We start from the raw sequence: 10,215 nt of genomic DNA on the forward strand, positions 1-10,215 counted from the left end.
TGCATACATATCAGATTATCCTTGACGGATAATACTTGCTGTTTGGTGGTTTTATCCATGTTCTTCATCCACTTTCAAGTTCCATTTATTGCCTATAGACTTCATAACCCAAACACAAGGCACTAGTTCTTGCTTGGCATCTTACTTTATATCTTGAAAGATTAAAACATTATCATTCTGCATATCTGGTTATCATTTCAACATTCAAAGGACAAATCTGTAGTCTTATGAGGGATTCCCCCTTGTGCCAGAGAAGAGCCAGCCCAAAGCAAGGAAGACAATCACCAAGGTGCCAATGGGTGATGTTCTCAAGTTGCCCTAAGGTTTGTGCTCGATGATTGGAGTTTCTTTTGAAGTGTAGATTTTTTAGATAACAATGATAAACCTCTGTTGGCTGGTAGAGAAATGCTGAAAATTCTCAATAATATCTGCCCACACTGCAAACTCCCATCTCGTTTGTGAAAATTTTAATATTATCTGAGACATGTTGCAAGTGATCGTCTCTCATATCCCTGTTGGATCATTATTATCATGTCCATAGCTGGTTTTATGGCTGATTAACTTCATTTTAGATCTGTTTTTTACCATAAAAATACCATGGAATAAGCAATCAATATTTCCTTTTTTTTATGCTTTCAAAATTAAAAAAACGGCTAACTTTTTTCAATTTCAACCACGGATGTTCCTGATTCAGGAGACATCCCTCATCTTCTGAAAAAACTGCTGGGGGACAGTCCTGTCCCATTACGGAGATGGGAAATGCATCCCCTAGAGCAGAGGATGCAACCCTGGGGTCTGTAGATTCCTTGGTTTTCCCCTGAACCTACACCCCGCCTCTCAGATCAGAGTGAACATTATTCTCTTCTATTCTATCTCAAACATGTGGTGCTCTAACATCTGACATTTTCATGACTCATGTGAAATATTTAAACAAGATACTTTCTGTTACACTTTGCAGGCAAATGTACATGGATTGAACTCTCCAAGTTCTTTATTCATGACGTCTTGCAGAAGCATACCTATCTGTTCATTTAGATTGACAATCAAATGAATATTTGAGTTACCAGTTAAGTGAAACCTTCAGACCGGACTCCCTTCAGACTCTAAAACCAGAGTTGGATATTGCAGGCAAATATGCAGAATGGTTGAACCAAAGAGAAACACATCTAAGAGACAAAGATGGCCCTCAAACAGAGGTGCCCATATAGGTAATACTTCGGAACAACCAGCAGAGTTTTCTCTTTGCCGTGCACATTCTTTCCCAGAAGTAATATTTCTCAGCTCCTTATTTTAGTACGAGATTATCATGGAAAACTAGACACCGGTTAAGTTGCAGTAATGCAAGATTACTCGTTACAGAATTTAATGAACCCTGAATTATTCCTCAATAATAGGTAGTGGTCATTTAGAGGTTCTCCTAGAGCTGGTGGAAAGCACGTTACGTCTAAGAAAGGCTACTGCTACGGGGGATTTGGGTACAGGACCACGTACCTGGGATATGGGTTCTTAATCAAAGTGCCAGACGGAGGCTCCCACACCATCGGTAGAAATTCAACACATGGAGCTGTATGTTAAATTGTAGTGATGCAAGGGCACCTTGCGGGATCAGAGTGGGATTGGTTCTTGACCAAAGTGCCAGACCGAGGCTCCCACATTATCGGCAGAAATTCAACACATGGAGCTGTATGTTAAATTGTAGTGATGCACAGGCACCTTGGGGGATTAGAATGGGATTGGGTTCGGACAGAGATGCAGCATCCGTCTAAATTAGGATTTGCAAACGTGGGCGTGCCCTGCTAAATATGTGCTTATGTTGATTTGATTTTTTCTGACATCCTTTTGAGACCTGCCTGGTCTATGGAATCTCTTCCCTTAGAATTAAAAGTAGAAATCAAATTTAATCCAAAAAAATCATTAACAATTTCATAATACATCACGAAATTTAAATTTTCTAAGTCGTTTTTTAATTTTCCTTTAAAACTACATGCAATACATGATGCAAGGAAGTTTGCTAAAATAGTTTCAAACTTAATTTCAATCATCACTCAACAGCATAAATGTCTTCATGACATGAACGTACAAATACTTGTAAATTTTAAGGTTCTGAAATTTACTCTTTTGTTATTGGACATTAAAATAATCCTGAGCGAATCATGTCAATTTACCTGAAGATTTTCCCGTCCGTCCTGCTTAAACCACGGCACCTCTTGCCCGAGCTCATTGACCCTCGCAGAACCGCCACTCTTCTGCCTATTGTCTCTGACTGAACCGTTAATGTTCATGCCTCCCGTAGCATTCCCATCAGTAATCGTCTTCTTGACTAATGCTCTACTTCTCGCGCTGCCATTACCAGAAACCCTAGCCGTTCCGTTCGTAGACAGAAGAACAGAGCCGTTCGACTTCGAATTCAAAGTAAAGGAACTAGAATCCTCGACGACTTTGTATGCAGCTCCATTGCTGCTTCTGCGATTCGAACCGTTGCCCTCGTACTCAATGAACGTTTTGTCAGGATTGTCTTTTTCATTGTCCGCCGTTACTCTCTCGCCTTCAGCGAGCGAGGCAGAGACTTTAAACCGGAGCCTTCCCAGCTTAACTCTCGTCGGCAGCTTTCTGAAATTGGGCTTGAAGCTCGACCGCAAAAATAAATAGTCGCTGGCTGATGGCAGGGGGGTAGCAGTTACAGAGCCCGCCATTGCTCTGCCTCTGCAACTTGGTGTATTTAGAAGGCCACAGGTTCCAATCCCCTTCCGATCACTCTACGTTCGGGATGAAACTGAGAAACTTCACGACTCTGCCTCGAGAACAGCTGCAACAATATTTTTCCTGTGACACGTGTGTGGAAAAGGCTTTGCCACGTCGGAAATATAGCATGGATCAGAATCTGAAGATCAAGGGCGTCCATTGGTCCAACTATCTGGTCATTAAATCTTTTCCTGGACAAGCAGGTAACGGTCATATGCAAGGGGACTTTATGAATGACGGGCGCTTTAAAGGAGTGAGAGTCCCGATATTACATTTTAAATCACCTCTTCGCATTGATGAAGCTTTTTGTGCAATGTAATGGTTTATGAATCACTTCTATATGGTCGTTTATGTGTGTGTTGGGATTTTGTGGATTTAGTTGTTTTAATCATATTTGTATAGGAATTGTGAAATGAATTATTATTGAATTTAGTTTTGTGATCTATATCAAGTTTATAGAAAAGGTTTTTGGTAATAATCACATTAAATTTTATTTGTCGATGTATTTCGAACAAGCAAGTTTGGTTCATCGTCAGAACAAGATGAGGAATCAAATCATGGCAACAAGTTAAATAGAGAGATCTATCGTTCAACGACTAGAAAGAAAAACCAGAATGATGGAGGAATCCCTGCATCTTTTAAGGAACCCCAGATTTGACTTCATCTTCGAAACCTGCAAGCGTGCCCGTTCAAAATGATGAACCTTAGTCATTGTGGCCCTTCCGTGCAGGAATGTAATTATTGAATTTAGGCTTCTTTGATCCATATGTAATTGTTATCTATTTTTAAGGTCACAAACAAGTTAGGCACTAAATTAGTTTATAAAAGTTTTATCTATATCAAAGTTTTTTTTTTTAATTTTGAAGTTATTTTTAAAGTACAAGTTTTGAAGTTAACGTCATCGTATTTTTTTATTTAATATTAAATTTTTATTAGTATGAATTTCATTACGCTTAATATTGCTTTAAGCAAAGTCTTTCGGTAGAAATCACATAAGAGAAATTTTTGGCCGACACGTTTCGAACCAACAAGTGTGGTTCATCATCAGGACCAGATGAAGAGGCAGACCATGGCAAAGGCTTAAATAGAGAGCAATGTAGAGACATAATTTCAAGTAACATCTATATTTGAACAATAATAGGTAACGGCTATATTAAACGCTAGTTTTTTAAAAATAATATTTAAATTAATTTATTAAAACCAAATATTACTAGTTTTCGAAAAATAATATTTAAATAATGATATTAGTTTATTAATTTATTAAAAATATTAATGTGTAACGGCTAGTTTTTGAAAAATAATATTTAAATTAATTTACTAAAACCAAGTATTATTAGTTTTTGAAAAATGATATTTAAATTGTGATATTAGTTTATTACTTTATTAAAAACAAATATTAATAAGTAACCGCTATATTAAATGACTAGTTTTTGAGAAATAATATTTAAATTAATTTAAAAATAATAATAATAATAATCAAACTCAAACTTTAAATGAGGGGAGTCAAAAATTATAAAAACGAGTCAAGATCCTAATCGAGACAAGATCATTTGATAAATAATTAATGGAAATAAAATAAACTAAATTAAAAATAATCAACTGAAAAATAAATAAAATATACACAAGTCGAAAGAAATATATATAAGATAGTTAGCATAGAAGTAAATCAGGAGAGCTTGGAGGGAAAACCTTTGCTTCGCGCGCGCAGCAGCCCTTGGTGCGATCTGAGTACACCCTTCATCGCCATGGCCCCGGGAGGGGGGCCCTGAGGCCCCTCCTCCCTCACCTCCTCCAACAGAGATCCTTGCGTTGAGGAAGTTGATCGGTGATAGTAGTAAACGCCCAACAAGGGAAACTAGCGACCACTATTAAAGGAACTTCCCCCAAGGTTGTCAAGGCGTGGGTTCAGAGGAACTAGTGACCACTATTAAAGGAAGGCATCGGAAGTTTTCTGGTTGGTAAGGGCTTTTTGTCTTTGTTTTTTATTCAGTAGAAGACAGAAATCTCATCTTTAGGAATGGACCATATTGCATGGGACCTCAGGGTCTGTATCTAAACTCATGGTCACCAAATTTCGATCTGACACAAGATGTGCCGTCAGCAGTTCCAATGTGGGTGTGCCTCCCTCGTCTTCCACTGCACTGCTGGAACCCAAAGTCACTAGAAACGATTAGTAACACCCTGGGAAAATACATAGACAGATTAGAGAGAAGGGATCAGTATTCATGTGCAAGAATATGTATCGAAGTCGACTTGGAAATAGGGTTACCTGAAGCCATAAAGTTAACAATAGCAGACTGGTCTTATATCCAAGAGTTAGACTCTGAGCAGCTACCATTCAAATGTAGAAATTGCCATGAATATGGGCATTTCACAAGATACTGCAAAAAAAAGGAGGAAGAAGATCTAGAGAAGTCGAAAGGAGAAAAATGGATCCAGGTGCAGAAAGAAGTCCAGGCCAAGGAGAGTAACGAGAATAAAGGGAAAGAGGTACGATGGAGTCTAGAACTCCCTTAACAGGAATGGTTCAAAAGAAAGGAAGAGGAGGACAGCCAAAGACAACAGCCTCAATAAACCCATTCAAAACCCTCAGCACTTTAATCGAAATTCCAGAATCAGAGATAGAGGAGATTGAACGCCAAGTTCCCTCACTTGAAGCAGAAAAGAAGAACATAGAAGTAACCCAACTTGACTCCCCAACATGAACCTCCTCCTCTGGGTCATCGGAAGACGAGACATTCGAGAGACCCTCTAAAAGAGTTGGAAGGAAATGTCATAAGGAAGCCAGGGAAGAAGAGGCGGAGAGGCAAAAATGCAATGCAACCAATCCACCATTGAAATGTCTATCGGGAGAAACACTAGAACAAGGCCCTCTAAGGGGAGATCGACTCACTCCAACCCCGTTAAATAATGAAACTAGTCTCTTGGAATTGCAGAGGCTTGGGGAACCCTTCGAAAGCTGAAGCAGTCAAAGATCTTCTAAAAATATAAACTCCTGAGATCCTCAAGCTCCAAGAGACTAAGATTGAAGGGGAAACCCTTCTTGAGATCAACAAATTAAAATGGGGAAAAAATGCAGGAAAGGCCATTAGTGCAAGAGGTTCCTCTGGTGGCCTAGCAACATTATGGTCGGAGGACAAGTATCAACTAGAAAGCTCCTTTGAGACCCAACATTGGATATTCACCGAACTTCGGCACCTCTCTAGTAAGCTCTCCATCTCTCTCTTCAACCTTTATGTTCCAGTCCACCTTACAGAGAAGAAAGAATGCTGGCAGACCTTGTCTGATTTCTTAGACATTTACTCCCCTCAAAATATAATAGTGGTTGGAGATCTCAACCTCGTCATTGATCCAAAAGAAAAGAGAGGTGGCAATAGTGGTAGGGACCAAATGCTTCCATTAGTAGAGGAGCTAATACTTCATTGGGATCTTCTTGACTTCAAACCGAAGAAAGGTCTTTACACCTAGACAAACAATAGAGCTGGGGCAGAACACATCTCTGCTTGCCTAGATCATTTCCTAGCGCAGAGCTCTTTGTTGCTAGGAAAAAGACTGATCTCCTCAAAAATTCTCCCAAACCTGGCCTCGGATCACAAACCTATTCTCTTACAGCTGGAAGAGGAAGAAAATTTGGGCCCTATGCCCTTTAGATTCAACTCGCTTTGGTCAAGGAAAGAAGGGTTCATGGAAACTGTTCTGGAAGCATGGTCCATACCCGTGATAGGATCTCCCAGCTTCGTGTGGGAGCAGAAACTAAAAATAACCAAGAGAGCTCTGAAAAAATGGATTAAAGGACCCTCAAATTCTCCTACTAGCAACAGAAAGGAGACAGTTCAGTTTTTATTAGATCTGCAAATGGATTTGGAAAGTAAGGAGATCTCTGCTTCAGATTTAGAAAAAGAACAAGCTACCCAAATCAATCTTTTGCGCTTTCCGCCATGAAGAAGAGACTTGGAGGCTTAAGTATTGTAGCCTGTGGCTTAAAGTTGGAGATCGAAATACCTCTTTCTTCCATAGGCAATATAGAGCCCGGCTATCTTGAAATCATATCTCTAAAATCACTTGCTCAGATGGGACTATGCTCAAAGGTCAAGAACAGCTAAAAAAGGTAGCAGAAGATCATTTCCAAAATCTATATAAAGAGGATTGGAATGGGAGTGAAGAAGTCATCTCTTAATTTCTCTCCCACATTCCATCTTTGATAAGCAAGGAAGACAACACTAGTCTTGCGAAACCTTTCTCCGAGGAAGAAATCTGTAAAGTAATATGGTCCATGGAACCAGACAAGGCACCAGGACCTGACGACTTCTCAATTCATTTTTATAGAATTTGCTGGGAAATAATAAAAACTGATCTTCTAAGGATGATTAAAGCTTTTCATCAAAAATCCAAAGTGGGAGGCAGTACTAACTCTACCTTCCTTGCATTAATACCAAAAGAAGTGAATCCGGGCACTTTTGACAGGTTTAGGCCAATCTCGCTCTGCAATGCATCATACAAAATCCTGACAAAATTGTTGGCAAACAGAATCAAGCCACTGCTTGGGAAACTCATTTCTCCCACCCAAGGCGGCTTTGTCAAAGGGAGACATATATTGGACAATGTAATACAGGTGCAAGAAGTCATACATTCTAGTTATCTTCGGCAGGAGCAAGGTATGCTCATAAAGTTAGACATGGCAAACGCATTCGACCGAGTAAATCTTTCTTTCCTGTACAAAGTCCTCCTTTCCTTTGGTTTCAGCTCTAACTTTGTCAATTTGATTAAAGCTTGTACTGAAAATCCATGGATAGCTCCTTTAGTTAATGGCAAGCCAGCAAACTATTTCCAAGCCTCGAGGGGAATAAGGCAAGGCTACCCCTCTCCCCTTTCTTGTTCATTCTGATGGCAGACTCGTTAAGTAGAAAACTGACAGCTGAAAAGAAATCAGGGACAGCCCCAGGAGTCAAGTTGACGAAAGGTCTAGAGCCTCTCAATCATGCACTATTTGCAGATGATACTCTCCTTCTGGGCGGAGCCTCCATCAAGATACCCAAAGTTTACATTGGAATTCTTCAAAAAAATTGCAGCATATTAGGAGCTCTTATAAATAAAAGGAAAAGTGCAATATATGGGTGGAATGTGGATCAACAAGCAATTCAGATAATAGCCCTCTCCTTAGGCTTTGTGGGATTCGCTTCTTGGGATAAAATCAAATATCTCGGGTTACCAATAACCTTGGGCCCTAACAAATTATCATTGTGGAAAGAGGTAATAAGCAAAATTAAGTCCAAGATTTCAACTTGGGGAGGTCAATGGCTCACCAATGCTAGCAAAATCATCCTTATAAAATCTGTTTTGTCCTCCATGCCTATTTATCAGGTTTCCTTTCTTCTGGCTCCAAAGAAGATCATGGAACATATCTCCAGACTTATCAGGGATTTTCTGTGGAGAGGAGGAAGATGAAACCAAAGAAAATTCCACCTAGTGAATTGGGATACAGCTAAACACCCCATCTCTTAAGGAGGCTTGCAAATAAGAGACCCACGCCTTGCCAATCTGGCTCTTGGAGGAAAAATACTTTGGACCCTCTTCTCAAATAGCAAACACCATGTCAGTCAGGTCATAAAGAAAAAATATCTAAGTGGCTCATCGTTAAGGAACATTCAGATAGATAACAACATCAAAGGGACGTCGATATAGCATCTCTGCCGTCGTGGGATAGAGTTCTTCCGAAAGCACTTGTATCGCATTCCTAGCAATGGAAAAAACACAATGTTGTGGCAAATCATAATGGGACAGTCGCCTTTGACCAAAAATGAAGCAATCAAAGAAATCAGGAACTAGCTCATTCAGGAAGGATTCCTCACCCTGGTAGATATCTCGACATGGGACAACTCCAGAAAATGACGAAATTGGGAAATCCCACGAGTTCCAGATCAAATGCGTAGTCGAAAGACCCTCTTGGAAGAAGCGTAACGGGACTGGCACCGGTTCACATGCGTTTGACGGACAAATGGGGATGGGGAAAGACTAGAATCTACAATGCAAGGCATGGATTTTCCTCTCTTCAACCACAGCAAGCTTCGAGCCATACTGCATCTGTGTGGAAACAAGTCTGGGACCCTCTCAGTCTCCCCAAAATAAATTTCTTCACTTGGGTTTTAATGCATGTGAAAGTGCTAACAGGCGACAATCTGAGTAAAAGAGGTATTCACGGGCCACATCGATGTTCTCTCTACTGCAAAGCCCAGGAAACCATGGAGCATGTGTTTGTGGATTGCTCTTTTGCTCAAGAAGTCTGGGACTGCATCCTTCAAGGCCTCAATGTCTCTGCCCCATCGCAAGTCAAAGTAGCTAACCTTTTTAGCACCTGGAGAATGCGTTATCCTCACATGACCCAAACAAAGACAGCATGGAACAGCTGGAAAGCAGTGCCTAAATACGTCTGCTGGAAAATATGGCTCGTCGGAAACGACTAGATCTTCAACAACATTCTGAACTCTTTGAAGGTGGCAGCAAAAGCAAAAGCATTACTCCTCGAGACTGTGGCCAATCATCCCCTTAAAAACGATAACATGCTTCTCCCGGAAGAAAGAAAAAATGGATGGGAACTTATATATTTCGAGACAGGATAAACAACACCACTTGCCCCAGTAAAACTCATGTATGGAGACTATAAGAAGCAGACGCAGATTTTCAAGCTTGGTGGAAGAAACAGGGTAAAACAACAATCTATTTTGATGGTGCCTCCAAAGGCAATCCAGGGACAACAGGAGCAGGCGAAGTGATCCACTCCCCAAAGGGTATTCATGAAGATAGCTTCAACTGGGGACTTGGACAGAGAACCAATAACCAGGCAGAAATCCTTGGGTTGCTAAAAGCCTGTCAGATAGCATGTGAAAAAGGCATTAAGGAAATACAAGTCTTTGGGGACTCATAAATTTTGATAAAGATATTAAATTTGGAGGACCACTTCAGCAATCTGACGCTCAACAAGACACTTCAAAGGCTGAGATACGTGCTCCAAGACTTCTCTTCCTATCTCCTTTTCTATATTCTACATGACTCAAATAAGGAAGCAGACGTAAAAGCAAACCTGGCATGCCTCCTGCCACAAGGAGCCTTAAGCAAGAATGATGAAGAACCTACATGGAACTCAATCCCGTAATCTAGAGTAAATCTACACATATGTAAGGAAAAGGAGAGTTGCAACTAAAAGGAATTTTGAATATTGTAATGATGGTTGTTTTGGTTTTGGCCCAACCGGTTTTAAATAATTAATATAACCATTATATATATATATATATATATATATATATATATATATATATATATATATATATCCAAAGAAAAGTAATCAATAAATAAAACGGGGTCAACAATAAAATATGGGGCTCAAGCCCATTAAACAAATAACAAAACTACTAAAAGGAGTTAAAAACGAATAGGATGATAAAATACATAAAAAAAAAAAAAAAAAAAACACAAAGA

The 10,215-nt window shown here is 39.7% G+C and overlaps 1 protein-coding gene across 1 annotated transcript in view; it reads right to left on the reverse strand.

Annotated features, from left to right (window-relative positions):
• ATH13 (ABC2 homolog 13) overlaps positions 1-2,836 on the reverse strand; it is a 386,313-nt gene extending 383,477 nt beyond the window's left edge. The window contains exon 1 of the mRNA XM_089432011.1: positions 2,166-2,836. Coding sequence (XP_089288137.1) covers positions 2,166-2,693 — 528 coding nt within the window. The 5' untranslated portion in view covers positions 2,694-2,836. The remainder of the gene's footprint in view (positions 1-2,165) is intronic.
• Positions 2,837-10,215: the final 7,379 nt, after the last annotated feature.

The sequence above is a fragment of the Pinus tabuliformis genome, chromosome 5_1 (assembly GCF_031772625.1).
Source record: "Pinus tabuliformis cultivar Carrire ecotype Pingquan chromosome 5_1, CPIR1, whole genome shotgun sequence".
Classification (NCBI taxonomy): Eukaryota; Viridiplantae; Streptophyta; class Pinopsida; order Pinales; family Pinaceae; genus Pinus; species Pinus tabuliformis.